Source organism: Labrus mixtus, chromosome 2 (assembly GCF_963584025.1).
Source record: "Labrus mixtus chromosome 2, fLabMix1.1, whole genome shotgun sequence".
NCBI classification, from domain to species: domain Eukaryota; kingdom Metazoa; phylum Chordata; class Actinopteri; order Labriformes; family Labridae; genus Labrus; species Labrus mixtus.
The window spans coordinates 7,173,338-7,193,532 of NC_083613.1; the positions used below are offsets into that span (position 1 = coordinate 7,173,338).

At 39.5% G+C, this 20,195-nt stretch overlaps 2 protein-coding genes across 2 annotated transcripts; one reads left to right on the forward strand and one right to left on the reverse strand.

The window, feature by feature from the left end:
• The first annotated feature begins 1,610 nt into the window (after positions 1 to 1,610).
• Positions 1,611 to 6,073, forward strand: lgsn (lengsin, lens protein with glutamine synthetase domain). The gene is made up of 4 exons (XM_061026542.1): positions 1,611 to 1,951; positions 2,121 to 2,826; positions 4,146 to 4,312; positions 4,702 to 6,073. The coding sequence occupies exons 1-4, from the start codon at positions 1,928 to 1,930 to the stop codon at positions 5,893 to 5,895; spliced, it is 2,091 nt and encodes a 696-aa protein (XP_060882525.1). The 5' UTR covers positions 1,611 to 1,927; the 3' UTR covers positions 5,896 to 6,073.
• On the reverse strand, positions 5,969 to 19,461 carry LOC132982932 (protein FAM83B-like). The gene is made up of 5 exons (XM_061049174.1): positions 19,370 to 19,461; positions 17,414 to 17,884; positions 14,166 to 14,330; positions 11,408 to 11,532; positions 5,969 to 10,170 (listed from the first exon to the last, which is right to left on the reverse strand). Exons 2-5 carry the CDS (start codon positions 17,861 to 17,863, stop codon positions 8,040 to 8,042), a joined length of 2,871 nt encoding a protein of 956 aa, XP_060905157.1. The 5' UTR covers positions 17,864 to 17,884; positions 19,370 to 19,461; the 3' UTR covers positions 5,969 to 8,039.
• Positions 19,462 to 20,195: the final 734 nt, after the last annotated feature.

The window sequence follows — 20,195 nt, forward strand, 5'->3', positions numbered from 1 at the left end:
ATTTCATCCATTACTTTAGCCATATAGCTGCCCCCCTTTATGATCTAACCAAACCCCATGTCAAGATTCAGTGGACTTGAAGCCGACACAGCCTTTAAGAAGCTCAAGGAGAGCTTCTCCTCAGCCCCCATCCTCACCCTACCAGACCCCTGCCTTCAGTTTGTTTTGGAGGTTGACCCCTTTGACTCTGGGATAGGGGCAGTTCTGTCTCAACGCTCCAAAGACAACAAGCTCCATCCCTGCGCCTTCCTCTCCAAAAAGCTGTCCTGCCTAAATAAATTATGACGTGAGTAACAAAGAGCTTCTGGCTGTCAAGATGCCGTTGGAAGAGTGGTGGCACTTGCTGGAAGAGCCGAAGATCCTTTCCTTGTTTCAACAGACCACAAGAACCTTGAGTACATCAGATCAGCCAAAAGTCTGAACTTAGGCAAGCCAGGTGGGCCCTGTTCTAGCTCTAACTTTGTTTTCACCTATCGTCCAGGATGTAGAAATATTAAGCTTGATGCCCTCTCTCGTCTCTTTGACTCTCCAGGCTGCCCCTGGTTGGCCCCAAACTGTTGTGCCTTTCAGTATCTGCTCTCCGGTCATCCACTGTGCCTACACTGCTCGCATCGCCTATCACCCTTGAGTTCGCCTAAGGCTGTTCATCGCTCAGCAACATTTCTGGTGGATGGCTATGAAAGATTATGTAGCTGCCTACAGTGTATGTGCCTGATGCAAGTCCTCATGCCAGCCAGCCTCCAGTGTCCAGCTTCCATTAACTGTTCCCCAGCACCACTGGTCAGATATCTCCCTGTACACCACCAAAATGGTTCACTTCAGACCTCTGACCAAGTTTGGCCGAGGTCATGTTCTCTCACGTGTTGTGTCTCCAAGGATTCCCCAGAGATTTGGTGTCTGACTGGGCCCCAGTTTGTCTCCAAATTTTGGAAGGAGTTCTGCACATTGCTCGGGGTCAGTCTGTCTTGCATCAGAAAAACATTTAATTTATAAGATTGAAAAAATATTACTGACTATAACCTCACTATAGCTGATCATGATTGAAGTATTTATGATTTATTTATGATCATTAATCAACAGCAATACAAACTGACTTTGACCAATCAATCCCTCTTTGAGTAGTTGTCCCAAAGCTTTCAGCTTTATCACGTCATCCATAATTATGTTTTACTTTGTATAAAATGTTATGATGTTAAAAGACATTTTTTTACTGATGTATGAATGTACTGTGGTATTTTGTTGTATCAGAGCACTGTGAATATCCTTTTAGAACATATGAATATTAACGTTATCAATCAACTAATCGCATTTTATTTGTATGGCACTTTTCTTACAATAATGTAGCACAAAGTGCTTCATATAAAAACAAATTCAATTTTTTAAGGAATATTATAGACTGACTGCAGCCTATAGAAACCGAATTTTAGCCGAAAGTTAAAAAGCTTGAGCTTTTTTTTTTTTTTGGAAAATGCTCATTTATTTGCTTTGTTCCATATTGATTACATTATTATTTGCAGATGGATTTTATTCAGACTGCAGTTCTTTAACGAACACATCACTCATGCATAGCCATTGTCTGCTCCTCATAGTTTTGTGTTTTTATCTCTCTGGAATAAATACTTTTGCTCAACATATTATTCTGGAAGCACAAACAGCTGCTGAGCACTGCACTTTCCCTCTACAGCATAACAATAGCAGCTCTGAATTGTCCTCGATGAGCAGCCAATGAGCTTGAAGCAGCAGCAGTGGCTCAGAGTCTAGCAGCACCTGGTCCCTGCCAGTTTCCAGCTGGACTCCCGTGGCTGCTGGAGAATTTTCTAATCCATCACCATTGTACCAATTGTCTATAAAAATTAATGTGCGTGTGAAGCGTTGCTTTCACATGAGAGCAACAAATCAAAGTTTATGAAAGAGTGCAAACAAAAGAATGAATGACTCTGAAGATTTTAAGGTAACAACTTGTCATCTAACCTTTCTAATTGTTTCCAGTTCCTGCTTTTAATATATATCTTTATTTTCTTTGTTGACCTGTTTGCTTCTTGATTTCTTGCAGTCTTTTATGAATATTAACATGACCATATCTTACCATACTTGTGATAGACTTATTGTGTGTTTTCCAGGAGGGGGTTCCTAGCAGGAGCAAAGACCAAATAGATGGCACAGGAATGAGTCTGAACAACAAAAAAGGAGTAAGGGTGACAGGGAAATATGCTCCTCCTGTGGACTGGGGCAGTAGAGCAGGAGGTCCATGCATCATCCACTCCCCACCCAACACCGCTTTACCTCCAGACACCCCAACCGTGATCTCCATCGGCCACCTTCCTCACAAGCCAACAGAGAGGGTGGATGATCTAAGGATGGATGTACCTACAGTTACAGAGGATTGGACCACAGAGACGGCATCTAAAAACAGGGTGTCTTACGGCGAGACTGGCCGAGTCCCTCGTCAGACCATGGAGGAGCTGAAGACCATCCTGAGGGAGAGTCCTCTGCTCAGCATCCGAGGTAGAGAAAATGGGAAGCCTGGCAGTCCATACACGTACCTCCATGGAAACAGCAGCAGCAGTGGAGTCGGAGGTGGAAGACCCAATGGACGCAAGGATGATGGAAACCCCAACAGGGCGTTTAGCACCTTCAAACCCAACTATGAAGCTTCCGGAAAAGGGGGGCAAAGGTCCAGTGATAGCACATCTATTCTGCAACCTCCCAACATGGATTCATCCAGCTCGTTCAGGTTTGAGGCCAACACAAATAGACAGCCACGAGATACAACAAACACATATGCAGCTGGCAGCTCCTGGGGAGAGAGTGGAGCTTCTCACAAAGGTTAGTAAAGCTTTGGTTTGATCACAACTTTATACTTGATATAATTAATTAAATGCTTGAGTTCTTTAAGAACAAATCACTGGAGGATTTTGGGGTTTAAGACTCTGTCACTTAAGTCCTGCCTCTATCTTTCTTGTTTAAAAAATGTGGCTTCATTGTCAAACTTTCAATCAATGTTCTAAATGGAATTTGACTAAATGTTTGACTTAATGGACTTTAAAATTTAGCGGTTTTAATTTGTGATAATCTCTGAAAGGATTGGTTGGTATTAACTTGGCGTTGATATCCAGGAGAAGGATCTATAACTCTTTTCGATCATTTGTTTTAACAACAATGGGTTGCTTCCTGTTTGGAGCTTTTCAATGGGTTGTGTCTGCCCACAGTTTTGATATTTGAAGTAGATCTTAAGTTATTTGGAAGGTTAAAAATCTATAAGAAAATCTGGGCCATAATCTTTTTAACAATTTCAAAACATACATTTGTATCTAATTATGACCAGGTTTTTTTAAGGCGAGTAATTTACAGTTGAAAAACCTTGTGTCGGTGCTCTCTCAACATAGTTTTTCTCAGTAGCCTACCTTACACCAAGTTTGGCATTCCTGTAATGCCATTTCACCTACATGTACACATATCTGAGGATTATATCAGTCCAGCTTTACTCAGTGTTAACTTGAAATCAAAAAGAACTTGTCTGGAATATAACTGTGGTGTGACTAAAATGGTTTTGTATTCAATGGGGCTTTATTTTGAAATATGCTGCAGGGAAACCTGGGTTTAGGTTTTGTTAATTTTTTCGTAAATGGAACACTTTCTCCACTTGGCCATATTACTTGTGCATTGTGCACACTCCTGAAAAGGTCTGGTCATGTTGTTTCTGTGAAAATTTCCAGATAGTTGTCCGATCTGAGGCAATTAGCCCCTTTTACATTGGCAATTCAAGGTGGGACTTTTACACCCCTGTTATGTCCCATTATCAGTGTTAATGTCATATGAGGCGTATTGATGGGGCAAAGTCATTCCGTTGTTGAGCTGGCATCAAAAATTTGTGGAATTTCAATGTAAAAAATTCCAAACTTCCAAACCTTTTCAAAAAATCCCAATAAACTTTAAAAGTAGCTAAAATATCTGAGTTTAGAAATTGTAAAATTGTCCATCACATAAAATGATTGTCCCATTTCACAGATAAGTATTTAAACCCCTTTTAGCTCTACTCGAACAGGCTACAACCCAGTTTAAGTATGGCATTATGGATTGAATGTGCAATTGGGACTGGACTTTAGTGTTTTAAGTAGTTCATTATTTCCCTCTCTTTCCAACAGATAACGAAACCGAGACTGTTGAGATCTTTGGGAATCAGAGTTTCATTTCAGCCATGGAGCAGATCAAGCAGCAGATTGCAAGAGAAAATATCAACTTCGTCAGGTTCGAGGCCACCGACCTCCACGGGGTGTCCAGGTCCAAGACAGTACCTGTCCGCTTCTTCCATGTAATCACCCTTTCTATCTATCTATCTATCTATCTATCTATCTATGCTCCAAACCATGAATGTGTAGATAGCTACCAATATTTTTGAAACAATTACTCCAACTGAACTGTAGCTGATGGTTACATTATGTTTCAAGAAATACATAACACCACAAAACATCCTTTAAACATAAAATGGTTATATTTGCCTTTCTGTTTATGGATGATGAGAAAATATGATGTTATTTGATAATGACCTACCTTTAAGGTAGGTTTTTGAACTTTGCATTGAGCAGGAATAACTGATTACGCCCACACTCTAGCTATTCTAGGCTAAGGAAATCGCCATTATTTCCCAGTTTTTAAGACATAACTGTAATATCTTATCTAAATAAAATGTTGCATCCACAGGAGAAAGCGGTTTATGGGATACCAATGCCAAGAAGTTACTTGGAGCTGACCCTGAGCCCTAAGAGCAATGAAGTGGACCATGCAAACACTGCAAACTTCAGCAGTGATGTCCTCCTGATCCCTGATCTAACAACCTTCAGGGTCTTACCCTGGGCAGAGCAAACAGCTCGAGTCATCTGCGACCCCTGCACAGTGACAGGAAGCCCTCTTCGCACTTCCCCTCGCCTCATTGCTAAGCAACTCCTTGGTCAGCTACAAAGCATGGGATTCTCACTGCACTCATCCTTTACATATGAATGCTGCGTCCTTGGGGCGCCGGATCGGATTGGACCAAAGACTCTCATGTTCCCAGCCACCACCCTTCTTAGCAACCATGACTTGCCGTTCTTCCAGCAGCTGGTGGACAGCATGTACTGCATGGGAGCAGACATAGACAGCATTGCCTCTGCAAGTGGTCCAGGCCAGATGGAGATCAACCTTAGGCCAGAGTTTGGGATTGCGGCTGCAGATAGCGCCTTCACCTTCCGCACTGGCATCAAAGAAATGGCTCGTAAACACAGTTACATTGCTAGCTTCTTTACTGATGATGGCCTGTACAATGCCGGCGTAATGTCTCACAGCTTGTGGGATGCCAACGGGCGACGCAGCCTCTTCCAGAGTGGAGAAAAAGCGGGCGAGCTGTCTGAGATTGGCAGAAAATGGCTGGCTGGGCTCCTCACCCACTCTGCTGCCCTGAGCTGCCTGATGTCACCTGGCCTGGGTTGCCGGAGCCACATTGCCAAGGCCATGAAAGACCCCAAACGCGTGCTGTGTGCAACATGCGGATGCAATGATAACAGCAGCTCCTTCAACATCAAGTGTCACGGCGGAAGGGAGACGCACATTGACAACAAGCTGGGCTCAGCCATGGCCAACCCTTACATTGTGCTGGCTGCTACTGTCGCCGCCGGACTGGATGGAATCAGACGAAACTTGTACGTGGACAGCAGTCCAAACAAAGCCCCCAGTCAGCAGAGGGAGTTCGCCATTCCCGTAAAGCTCGAGGATGCTCTAGAGGCATTGGGGGACGATCATGTTATCCGCAGCGCACTTGGAGAGCCGTTTGTTCAGTATTTTATTGCCATGAAAAAGTTTGAGATTGAGACACAAGAACTAGATGATGAGAGGAACAAGTGCCTCGAGTATTTCATTTAGAAGTTATCTCTTTTTGCATCACGAGAAACACACCTCCTCCTGCCCAACACATTAAATCATGATAAGAGACAGCTTCATAAAAAACGTTTTATTTTATACATCATGTTGATCTTATTATTATTATACAAATTGTAGATATTTTCAATTATTTCAAATAAAGAAATTAGTACACCCTGAATGTGCAAAGCAGTGAGATGCAATTTTCTTGTGTTTCTGTATATTTCTTTCATTTCTTTCAAGAACAAACAGTAGCTGTTGTTATTAGTTATCAATTATTTATTAATGTAATAAAAAGAGGTTGACTTAGGCACTGAGCAAGGTTGGCCCAGAAGAAAACAAAATCCAAATAATAATCAATCATGTGACTCTCTTAAGTAAAGGAATAGTTTCCGACCCTTTAACTTCTTTTTCTGACGTGTAGTGAATCTTACAACCTCTTGGGGCTGCTAGTGTCACTTCTGACATATTATCTTGCAGTCCAAAATACATCTTTCCTATCTTCTCTGACTTCTCATCTGTACCTTTCTTCTCTTCACAAAAAAAGGTAAAGGTGAAATCATAAATTTAATATCACGGCATGTGTGCTCTATGAAAAGAAGTTGGTTCATTTAATAAGAGTTGTTTTGATATTGAATGCTTATTTTAACAGTATACATTCAAAAAGTGAACATTGTAGTTTTTTTAGGTTCACTTTTCCAACAATATATGGTTGCAAATATAGACTCAGTTGCAGTTTATATTTATTGGTAACTTTTGATAATTAACAGTCTTTACTGTGATTATTTTGAGAATGGACTAAGACTTCGATGGTTTGACTATCTATGCTGTAAACTTAGTAATAATAAATGTTTCCCATTAGTTCAGCAAATTTTGCCTCAAACATGACTGTCTTCAACGAGTCAAGACGATATAGGAAACATACCTAACAGTACATTAAAATTAACGATAAAAAAATAATTAAAGCTCTGTACAGATAACAAAAGAAAAAAATCATTAGAGAATGAGTTATTTTATCTTTTTTTTTACTTACAAGCGTCCTTGGGTTTCTTGAATTTCTTGAAAATCTTTCATTTAAGACAAAAATCAACAATCCATCTGTCAATGCATGAGCCCATTAGTTCCTAGTTAAGGTACACATTTTTAAAAGCAGGTCGGTTTAAATTTTCTAAAGGGCCAGGTATTTTCCAAATGCAGGTCAAAGCCAACGTGTTTGGCAACTTAAAGAAACAGTGCATTTGTTGGGGACTATTTTCAGTGGGGTATAAATCCACTTAGCATGTGGTGACAATGGAGCTATATGGAATAGAGGAACATTATGGATGATTAATGAAAACAGATTACAAACAGATATGCTGGTAGGTTTCATGTACTGTTGGTTTTAGTCTTTCTATTGGATTTTGATGAGTGGACTAAATACAACTTTAACCTAATTCCAAAAAGAACAAACACATGTAAGTTATGCAAACATGTATTTTTGCCAACCATAATTATAATAAAATGAACTATGTTTTCATTCATATCTGCAAGTGCTCTTTGCAACGTAGACTCTGATTTAAATGTACAATATGTAAGATTTGATTAGAATTCTACACTAAAATATCTGAATTAGTTAAAAAAGGACTAAACCTATGTTATATATTTTTTGTTGTATATTTACATTAGCTCAAATATTTCCAAAATCTATCAAATCCAGATAAATCCGTAATTTTACAGTTGTAACGGGACGTGTCATGACAGACATGACAGTTTATCATTGCCGTGGAAACACTGGATGTTACTTCAACTGTTACTAAAAGCTGCTGTACTGTTGCTGTATCTGCTGCTGTGATACATTTTTAAAATATAAATTATACTTGGATACATCATCGGTAAACATATTCTCTTCCTAGCGGAGTAGCCTTGACAACATCTTTTGTTATTGTTTTGATTGACAACAAGCTGGCAGCTGAATTTACATACTGCCTGTTTAACTTCATTCAACGTGACTTACTGGTATTTTTACATCAAAACATTGTGTTTTGGCATTACTGATGAATGTCATCCCAAATAAAAAAAGCCCCAATATTAAACCAATCAAAAGAAGTACTACATATTAAAATTGACTTAATTCTTGATCTCAGTGACGATTGTTTCTTCTTGCAACTCTACTTGTTCTTGTTTATCAGATTTCCGACTCGCTGCATGAATTTTCCCAGTTTGTTTTCAGAGCCACTTTGTGTCTGATACCCTGAGAAGTTAGAGTCAGGTCTGTTCATGGAGGAGCCTTTGTCTTTCTCTGAGGAGTGCATGGATTTATCCCGAGGAATACTTTCAGTGCTGAGCAAATATTCAAATCGACTGTAGACTTTCTCTCTCCGATAGACAGTCGTTCCCTCCTTGTCCAGAGTGCTACTCCCGCCACGGTCCTGGTCTGCTGCATGGCTTGTCTTTCTCTTGCTTGAACGGTGAGGAGATAACCTCGGAAATGGAGATTTAGGCTTCTCCACTTCACCACTGTCGGAGCTCTGAGACCTTAAGGGGCTCGGCGATTGACCCTTCTTTGTAGATTTCTCTTCTGAAGATGCCTGCAAATGGTCAGATCTAACTGACTGGTTCGACCCTGAGGGATTCTGTGATCTCAATGACGCCTTTCTTTGGAGTGATTTCTCCTCTTTTTTGGAGACTTTCTTATCGTCTGGTGTAAGCAGTGATTGTACTTTCTTTCTCAAGGAATTCTTCCTATGAAGGCTGTGTTCCTCGTGTTTTGTTTGAGTAGTGGGACTACTCTTACCGTCTATTGTAAGCTGAGATCCTGAAGAAGTGCTTGAGTTCTTTCTGACAGTTTTTGCCTCACTGGATATTGATTTGTTTGCTTCTTTAGGAGTAACTGATTCTGAGCTTTTTCGCACCTTACCTATAGAACCAAGACTTCCTCCAGGCAGATCTTGATGCTGTGGATCTGAAGGTAAGCTTGATTTCACTGAGTTCTCCTTTGGAACAGCTTTGTCCTCAATGGGAATCTCCTCATTTCCTTCTTTGAATGCAGAGTCTGAACTGTTGACACGGGAATTCGAACCCTCTTTCTCTTCAGGGATTTCAGTCAAAGACTCCATAGCTCTTGGGTGCTGGAGGCCGAGACCACTAGGCTGCAAATGAGAAAGCTTAAGAGATGGATCATTTTGTTTCACCTCTATATTCGCAGCCGAGGTTGTCCTTGAAAGAGGCTCACGCCAATCATATGTCTGCATTGTCCTTCGATCTGTAACCATTTTGACATCATTGTGAGAGGCAGAGCGGTGGCCATCAGTGAGAATTTGCTCCCTTTTGTCGCCTTCTGCCTTTGGCTCACTGTCTTTGTGGTTGGGTGGTTCAAGGCTCCAACCGTTTTGTGGATTTGGCTCTAATTCTGACATACTCTGCCTCATGTCCAGACCTCTTAACGGAGTCATCAGTTTAGGCCTGTCCAGAGTCGGATACATAGACCTCAATGACTCTTGACTCTGCCTGAGATTGGTGTATTCCTGCAAGCTAAGTCTTTTATTTCTCATTTCCTCCATCCTGGACTTGATGTCCCTGGACCTGCTGTGAATCATTTGTGACTGATAATCGTTCAAGCCTGTGTGACTGCTATATGGAGATGTCATTGGGGATATCGCATCACATGATGCATCTAGAGGCATATCACTGTTGTTGAGGTATGTGTCCATCTTCCACCTGTTGAGGGATGTTTCAGAGTTGAATGGTAGCAGATTCTGGTCTGCTCCATAATGAGTCCGGTGCCTAAGATGCTGCTGAGATAGCCTGTTAGTTAGCAGCGGGTCACCACCCACCCTCAGATTAGATCCAGTCCTCTCTGTAGGAAGAGGGACTCCAAAGTCTTTGGTCCCCATCCTCAGCCGAGTCATGGAGTGTAGATTCTGAAGTTCTCCTCCATAACTGTGTCCTCGTACCAGATTCCCCATTTCAGCACAATGAGATTGATGCAGTCTGTCCTGCATGCTCAGTCCCCTGGTCAGCATGACGGCATTGTTAAACCTGTCATCCTGAGCACCTCTCATACCGTGCATCACTCTGGATCTCATGTGAATCTGGTTGAGGGACAGTTGACTGCAGTTTGAAGTTTTCATTGCCACAATATCTCTCAGGTACTGGATGGATAACTTGTTGCTGGACTCCGTTACAGGAACTGCGGAGCGAGCGTAAAGCCTTCGAAACTCCTCGTCGTAAGTACAAACCAGCTGACCTGTGACAACCATGACCATGCTAAGGTTGATCTTCTCAAACGTCCATGTGTAGCTGAAAAATAAATTAAAAGAAGTACATTCAGATGGGATGATTATTATTATTATTATGATGGATAGATTTTTAGAGTAACAAATAAAATTAAGCAAATCTTACATGTCTAAAATCTTTTGAGACTTTATCTGGATTAAGACCTCTGATTTCTGATCTGATTTACACTGCTCTAGGTCCCTTCATCTTTCTTAAGCTTTTCAGCCATATTGCACTTAGGTACAGTTGTCCTCTGACTTTACCCATTAACCCTTTTTACCTTTGTCTTATTCCCTTTCAGTTCGAATATACCAGCCCCTTTGCCATGGTTAGTTGCCAAATTGTCAATGTGGCTTTGTGCCTTTGATTTCCAGCGAACTGGCCTCAACTTGAATCTTTACCCACATATTAATTTCCCTTTTTTTATAGCTCTGGCCCTGACCTCTGGATTTTATTTTGCATTTGCGAACTTTCTCATATAGCCTACTGTATATCTATCTATATACAGTATATATATATATATATATATACAGTATATATATATATATATATATATATACTGTATATATTTTTTCAACCACAAATCTCTGAACAGTTCCTGTGTCCTAGTTATCTGCATTTTGGTTCTTTTCCTCGTTGTCTTGATCATTTAATTGCTCACAACTAAATAAGTACCTGATCAGGCCAGAAAGGTGGACTTGGAAACAAAGGTACAATTAGCTTCTGTTAAACTTGTACCAAACCGCATTCACCGCATTCATCACATTCACACCTTGGATTTGCCCCTGGCTGATATTTCATTATGGTGCTTCCCTTTAGATGTGGTTTGGCTTATATTACCATATTTTGATGACATTATGTTCTGCATGCAAGCATTCTCTTGACTTGTTTATTTTTTATCTCATTGCCCTTATGTTTAAGCAGTATCATTATTTGTTTGAAATCACTTTACTTTTTCAAATTGCATAGTTGTCTGTATTTGGGTCCCTTTACCAGCTTTATAAATCATAGGCCTGTCTATCATACCCAGTACATCTTGATACTGATTGTACATGAATGACAGGTGTCATTTGGGTTCAGTATGACAACAGTTTCCTGGATGTTGGATTTTCTTCTGTTTACTATTTTTAACTATTGAAACATTGCAGGACAAGAAATAAAAGTAACCATTCAGTTAAAAAAAATCTTCCTCAAATCTTGGCCCGTTTTAGTTTAATTGTTGGGTTAAAGGTGTGATTGGGAAAAGGTAAAACCGACTCACCTGAACGTTCCATACACCACTGTTCTACAGTCCACTAGCAAAAACTTTTGCTCCAAACCTCCATGGAACTTCACTCCAGACTGACACTGATACTGCTGCCCCTGAACCGTTCGAACACGAATGTTCTGATGGAGAAACCAGCAAAAGGATTCACAAAGTTGAAGTTAGAAAAGGAAGCCAATGAAAAGGGAGGGGAAAGTAATGTCTTTGAATTGTGTTGATATTCCCATTCAAAACAGTAAATGTATATCAATCAAACAAGAAAAACCCTATTTTGACCATTGGGGCCGCTGCAAACAAGTTGTTAACACAACACTGACATACAATAAGGGGCTATTTGAATTAAAACAATCTAATTACACATCAAACAGATGAGGTTCTACATGGTTATTCATTTTAAGTGGAAACAACATGTGCACCAGTTTAGAGACATGATAGAATATTAAGAGTTTGATAACTGTAACAGGGCTATTACAACTGGACTACAGGAGGTTGCCCGCTGTTGACCATAAGAAGGAATGCAATTTTAAAGCAATTCTACATTAGCTTCACTTTTTAAACCAGGTGTTTAATCAATGGTTTGCAATCTTGAGTTGAAGGTGAAAAATAAAAATCCATTTCATTTTTACTTATTTTTTCATTTGTCCCTGTTTGTAAATTTCCAGACTGCTTGTCTTTGTTACTGCAGGACAGAACATTTACCTTTAGGAGTAAGCAACATTAGGAAAGGGAAGTAGGGATTTAAGACAGTATAACTAGTGTTTTCTATTTCCATGATAATAGAAGCTTCAATGCACACAAATGCGCTTACCCTTTGTGATACCCAACAAGATCAAACCTGTATGTCTCTATTTCTGGGGCATGTTTTTTGATGTGGCTACTGGCTAAGCAATTCAAACAGACATCACACAGCCGTCAGAGTGTGCTCTGACTACTTGTTGTTTGAACTGACAAAACGTCGTCCTGATGTTGTTCAACAGGAAAATCCAGACACGCCAACAGGTCTGTCCTACGGCTGCAGCAGTTGCCTCATATCATTGTAATGACAGGTAGAAACTCAGCAGGGGAATGCTGATAAATGACAGCGAGCTCAAGAGGGTGTGGAGCAAATGTCAGGCTTAATCCACTAAATGCTTCTGCCAATAGAAGAAAGGTCATGCCACAGGCAAAGCATCCTCAGGCAGAATACAAACTACAAAAATCCCCCCCCCCCCAAAAAAGTCAGAAAACATCTTATGTGGATCATAGTTCACTAGTCCAAGTGTGTAAATTGTTGTACTTTTTTTTTGATATATTATGGCTCTTATATTTTCATGTGAACTAGTCAAAAAGCAACCTTTTTTATCCTACCATGACCAGTGATTTATTAATCTTAACATACTATTAAACTTGTTTTTTTATGCACAAATTGAAATGAACAAGAGGAAAAATGTAATCATAAGTTGACAGAAATATTTCTCAGTCTGTTCACACTTTGATGACTCGGGTAATGTAATGAACGAGGAGTGTAGTCAGGCACATTGTACGTTTGACATGTATGTATTTAAGAGCCAAATTAACATTGAGAGATGAAGTGTTCACTTAAAATGTCCATTACATTTAGTGCTTCTCGTAAAAACACATCATGTACATCCATATGAAAAAACATGAATTTGCATTGTTTACACTTTTTTACTATCTAGCAGTCTGTTTCTTTTCCCTGGTCTTTGTTGGTGCATTGCAGCACCTGTTGTGATAATCATCGGTGGATTACCACACACAAAAGACGGATGTCCTTAAAACAGACAAAAAGTCCTTTAAGTATACCTTTAAGAGGGAGGATTTGTTTATAACAGGGGTTGTTGGTGCACTTTACGGGAAGCTTAAGGTGTTTTAAGGCTTTTTAATCAATGTGTTATTAAATTATTATACTTACCTGTTTGGTCCAACATAAACTTAAGATACTGATTTGTTTTTACTTTTCTGGCGCATACTGTAACCAAGCATTACCAGGCTGCTTCAATAATAAAAATCAGTCAGGAAACTGATGGTTAATTTTTTCATAATCCAGAGAGAGTAGTGATGGGTGCAGACCAACATGCATCTATATGCTTACTAATCAGAGCAATAAAGATTTCTTGTAGAGGCTTGCTGGTAAGCTAGGTCGCTAGTTCATTAGCATAGCATGATTCAGTAACAGTATTTTGAATGTATTTGTAACAAACACTACTCCTTGGTTTAATTTAATACTCATTGTGTCACCACATTGCTCCAAAGTGTCACAATAAGCTACACTTTTAATGGATTTTTCCAAGGCTATGAAAAGCAATAAAATCTCCCCAAAAAATCATGAATGGTATATAGCTTCACTTTTCTGCTTGCTCTTAAAATGCTTTTAACTTCTTGGAAATATAATGGCTATTAAACGGCATTGCGCCTATGACCTTGTGGCACTGCTGATATTCAGTAGGCATCACGCACTCTTGTGATATTGATTCAAATTAGACAAGACTTGAGGCTTCTTGTCCTGTCATCCCAATTGCATTTAAAGAGACACACACCAAAACGGAGCGTTCTGAGAGAGCTGGTTTATACAGGGTCACAAACCTCCTCTGGTGCTTGATTCATGTTATATTTTGACCGAAACACAGCATTCATTCAAATTAAAAAGAGAAAAGTAGTGTTCTGGTTTTCCGAACATTTGGTGATACGACCTTTTCGCCCTACAATTTACAGATCTCATGTTTTAGGTCTTTTTGTCAGAGAGTGTTCGCCTCACCTTGAAGTCCTGGAGGTTGACGCCCACTCTGAGGGACATGGTGAGGAAGCTCTTGAATTGTGAATCATCCAGAAGGATGTAGACTGCCACTCCCCTCAATGTGGCTGTGATTATCTCTTTGAATATATCCACGTCAGTGAAGACATCCATCGCTATGGCAATAACCTGGAGGCATATTCAACATTTAGAAAGAATTTGAATACAATAAAAAAACAACATTTACTCAGCATCACCAAAGGATTTCCTGAGGATGTATAAGAATAAAGAGTAAGAACAACAGCTGTTTAAACGGCATGTAACTGTATTCTATAAAGGTTCCTTAAAGTATCAGATCAAAGCATTGATAAACCAACAACTACCATATTCTTTGAGGAAAAATCCCTTTAAAATAAAATAGTTGCTAATATTCCAACATTGTGAATGGATGAATGAATACGTCCTGATTTATGGGGATCTTTCCATGCACAAAATATACAAATATCCCTGAAGTTTACCCTCTTTAATAGCTAGATTTAAAGTCACATTTTCTGGCCTGATAAAAAAATCTTTGATAGAAAACATCTAAGCACATCAGAGCATATTGTATTTGATGTAGGATCTGTAACTTGTGATCAAAGTGGCTCTCTTAGGTAATAAAGCTCGACTGCTATCATGCTTAGAGGCATTGAGGATTTATAGCTTTCATCTGAGTAGTGATCAGTGGGAGTTTTTATGTTCCAGGTACATTAATACAACAGGTTTAATAGCTGGTGAGTACATTGAACATTGCATATGAAACAGATATAGTTTGTACAGTTCTTCAGTCATTTTTAGATCTGTAGAACAAACGTCCAGTTCCTACATATTTAGAAAACAGAAACACACCCTGCTGTAATTTGTGAATTATTAGTTACAGGAGACGGTAAATCCTGGAGCTGAACACGAAGAAGATTCAGGCTGAGACATGTTGGCTGTTTAATGTCATGATCTAACAGTGAAACACGACCTTCATGCTCTCCTTTCCACAGAACTAATTTAATACTCAGCAAACTTACTCTTTGTCTCTGTGAAGCTGAGCACAGTGTGTGTGTGTGTTTGTAGAGTAATATTTTGTTTTTATATAGTGTTGCATATTGATCATACTGTGGCCATATTTATTCTTGTTCATTGAGTAATGAGTAATGGTTTGCCTCAGGTGCTCAGTTTTCTCAGAAAAGTAAAGTAGCTGAACAGTTGTGTGTGTTTCATTGTTCAAAGATCACTTTATCTTAACGTTTACATTGTTTATGAATAAATGGCATCTGATATAATAATATAAGGATGAATATATTCCTGCAAAATCCTGCTGTCTGAAAAAGATTTATAAAAATGTAATACTTGGCTTGTTTTTATTAATGAAGCATAAAACTGCTTTGTCAGCATTGTCTCTCTTTTTTTTTTTACTACAGCTGTTCTCTAACTTTTTATTTTGTGCTAAGTTTGTCGCCTATCTTGTCACACATTGGCTATTGTCTGATGGCGTATATATAGATAAATAAATGACTCCCAGCTGAGACTTCCTTTTCCATATGCTGCATTGTCCAATTAGCAGCTTGAGAAGAAACCATGTCTTCAGATCAAAATTGACGCAAAATGTGCCCCTCCAGATATATCTGCAAAATAAACCATTTCTTAATGTGATGATTGTGTTGCGAATACAACTTCTAAGCTACACAATAGTCTCACTGTTGTTATTTTTAACTTAAGTTGTTTTATCAAACACTGTTCACTCACTTTCAGAAATGTGTCCATCAACATTAGGCAAAGACAAACTCTTTCAACTTCCAAAGTTGTTTGATTTGTTTTTTTTTCAGGTTTGACAGTTTTAAACCTAAACAGAATTATCAAAATAAGGGATTATCTTTTTATTCCCATGGATGAGCTACAGTGACACATCTGTGTCTGCTGATGGCTGCACATGCACTCACATGAGGACTGAGTCAGAAGAAATGCATCTGTTCAACTTTTGTGATTTGTTTCTGCAAGTTTTACTTGAATGAAGCAGCCTCAATAACCACATTATCTACTTCTTTTTCAAGAACTTTCTGGTCACTAAGTTGCAACAAGTTCCACAAAAACTCTTAACATTTGATTTCTCATCATGACAGACTTAACTAAATGTATTATTAAAACTAGAGACGAACTCGTTAATGTTAATAAGTAGTGCAAAGTGGAAAATTCTGCCGAAATGGTCTGAGATGTTCATGTAAGGGTTTAGGCACCTTTTACAAATTTCAAGAACAATTGAAGCTTGAAAAATATAGAAAAGGCTTCATTACATGCACAAATATTTTAATATTTCCTGAATATTTCCTGGTAAATGGACTTGAGCTTGTCAATTTACCATTTTACTTTTCTAGCCTTCTGACTACTGAAAGCGACTTCACACCACAGGTCACACCTACCCATTCACACCCATTCACACCCATTCACACCCATTCACACCCACTCACACACTGATGGCAGTGGTTTCTATGTGAAAGTGACCATCGGAAGTACCTGGCTGCATTATGACCCATTCATACACGTTCATACGCTGCCGCCGAAGCAGCGGGAGCAACTTGGGGTTCAGAGTCTCGAGGACAAGTCGGACATGTAGCTGCAGGAGCTGGGGATCAAATCCCCGACCTTTTGGTTAGAAGATGACCGACTCTACCAACTGAAACATATTCACATTCACAAATCAGCCTTTTAGCCAGAATTTTACTGGGAGCCTGCAGGAAACTTTCCAGATAAAGTGGGGGGTGAATGTATTATTCCATTTGCATTCACAACTGCAAATGGCCAAATTTCTGAAAAACTCTACATTATTTGAATCCTTTGCAACAGAAGTGAATTGAATTGAATCTTTCTGCAGCAAAAAAAACTATGTCAAGCTAAAAATCCTGTCAAAAGGTTTTGTAGTCTGTCCCCTTAAAAGACAGAACCACTTGTAAACCACAAGTACTTACCAGTACTTCACCAGAAAAGTTCTGTGATTAACACCTTGAGGGGATTAATTGATAGTTTCCTGTAATAGATACTGACTGCATGAAACATTGTGTGCTTTGTGTGCAGAGAAATATGTGGAGTGATTTGTGTTTTCCTTTGTGCAAAGCAACGCCTATCATTGTGTGATTGACTGCTATTGTTCTTCAGTATTGAACATGTGTGTGGCAAATACAGGGTGATGAGTCGTTGTACATGAATTCTCGAGACAGAGGTGTTTCATTCATGTTTATGTTCCTCACCTGCCTCGCCTCCTGGATCTGTTTGCGCACCACTTCTTTAATGCTCGGCGTGTTGTCGCGGGGTGGGTGGAACAGCAGGCTGATGCTGGTGTCCACACCCTCCAGTGACACCTCCGGCCAGCCCAGGTCCAGGTCGGGCACCTCTTCATCTGACTCTGTTGGGAAGTACGTCGAGGTCCCGGCCTCACACCCGTCTGTGAGCCGTTTTTCTTCAGAGTCCTCCTCCTTGTCCTCAACGGCACAAAGTTCTCCATTTTGCAGTATGAATAAGATCTCCTCGTCTGACAGAAAGTGGCTGATCTGCTCTGCCCTGAGGAACTCCTCGTAGGCCTCTTTACCCCCGCAGATCAGTGCGTAAATTGCCAGCCGGTAAGTCTCTTTATAATGTGGCTGCACATAAACAGTACTGTCCTCTTCTTTGAGAGAAGACAGGCAGGACAGATTGGACATGATGTCTGACCTCTGCTTCACCTTTGGAGGGAAAAAGACTGTTAACTTAAATAAACACTAAAAAGAAGCACTTGTTTATACATGATAACTGACAAAAACCTGCCCATCAGGTGTGATGCACAGTGTTCGAGACAGGCGAGCTTCACTTTGAACAGCTTGTTGATACACAAAAATCAATCAATTATGTTTTAGTTGTAAAGCCCCAAATGACATAAAACAGTTATCTTATGACACCTTACACAAAGGTATGTCTCTGCCATTCTCTCTTTTTATTTTATTGACTGAGACACAATGATCCACCTCGAGCAACAATGGCAACAGTCAGAGGCGATGAAAAAAACGTTCCTGAAAAAGGCAGAAACTGCGAGCAGAACCAAACTCATTTGTGGACAGCCATCTGCCTTTGCAGTTAAGTAGAGTATTACATTTGATTTGACACTCTTAGGTCTAACTTGTAAAGTTCAATTAGTAAAATTACAAACACCTTGGCCTTTAGAGAAAATCCAAAGAGATTAGGTCGAATGTTTCCTTTGCTGTTTTAGTTGTAGTTAAATAAGACATTTTCAAGGTTTCCTGCAAAAATATGCAGCAGGGGCATTATACCCACATTAAGTAGATGCAGGGAAATAAAAAATCAGCAGCAAGAAAAAGAAGACAAGTCCTCACACTAATGCCACAAAATTCGCAATGAATGATAAAAAATAATCTTTGTCAGTTTATCATTTTATGCTTTTTTTGTGTGAAAAAAATGATCACCTGACAAAGACCATTTGATTGCACCGTTGTCATTATTAAACGTGGCAATATGTTGAGTTTTCTTCCTACTGCCAAACATATACACAATTTCCTGCAGTTCTGGCGTGAAGCGCTGATTGGATTATTTTGTTTGGGACAGGTTAAAGTCTCAATAAGATAAGTCAATTAGTCAAAGGTCAAAGGTATTGATTTTTGCCCATAAGCAACACATGCTCAGAGGAGTTCTATATTTCTCGGGGAGTTTTCTGGCTGTAATTTAGGTGCAATTCCTCCACATGGACCTTTGGTTTATGTAGGCAGGTGGCTTAACCAAAGCTCATATTCTTTGCACTTTCCAATGTGTGGTTATGTACTTTACTTTTTGTGTTATGTATGATTTTAAGACCACTATTTATAAGTGGGCAAGTCGTATTAGAACTCACATTTGTATTTGTTTGATCTTTACAGTGCTTTGTTGTGCAGTACATCAAGTTCACCTTTGTAGGAATTATACTGTAAAATAATAAATGAAATGTATTGTACAAGACTATGCTAGGTTCTAATTGGCTGTAGTTATTGAAACACAGACTTTTCTCTCAGGTGGCTGTTGTTCAAAGTGTTAACAGTGTGCAGTCATTGCTGGGTGTAACAGCTGTGCTTTTTAAGGTAACTTCCCCAACACTTGTGATCCATCACAATCAAAACTAAACGCTACAACACAAGTGTTGCCCTCTTTCACAAATAACAGTAAAAGATCTTAAACAGACTTACCTCATGACGTTTTCCTCTGAAACCACAACAACAAAGTGGAGCCCTGCAGTCTGTCTCAGTAAACCAGCAGCACTAAGGTGTGGATTTGAAACTGCCCTGCCTGTGCAAACTAATATCTTGTCGTACCTGCCCTGTCGGCTCCACTTACAGTAACAAGCCCCGCCCACCTCAGCTCACAGGTGTTTCAGGCCAGGAGCAGGTTTTGTTTTTCCTGTTTGAGCCTGGATACAACCAACTATACACACATTCCTTATTGAAGTAATGTAATGGACTATTACTACTATTACTTACTAATGTAAGGACATGTATACACTTTTTTTTAATCAAGAAAAAGGAAAGTAGAGGTATTGTAAACAAGAACATGCTCTGGATTTATTTAGAGTATAAAAGGTAAAAAGTAGCCTATGGAGGACATTTTTTATTAGCTGCTCTTTTGGGGGAAACTATATTTCAAAACAGTTTTCCAAACTGAACTTCAATGTTTAAATCATCTGGATGGGGAATGCTTTTCTGCTTTGAATCTTTGCTATCGTAGATTTCTTGTTTGCCTCTTGCGTCTGTTACATCTTGAATCTTTGTCTGTTATATGTAATGATATGTTGTCATTTCTGCCGCAGGAGTTATTTATTGATGGGGTGATGAAGATGATGAAGCAGTGATAACTCTCAAAAGACAACAGGAGGAGGTTGATACAGTTTATTGCCATCTCAAAGCATTTGGGTACACAAACAGAGAGACAGAACAGGCATAGAGACCAGGGTAGAAGTGATTTGTTTTCAATCTTCAGATGTTGAAAGCCACCCCAGACAAAATGAAGCTGTTCATT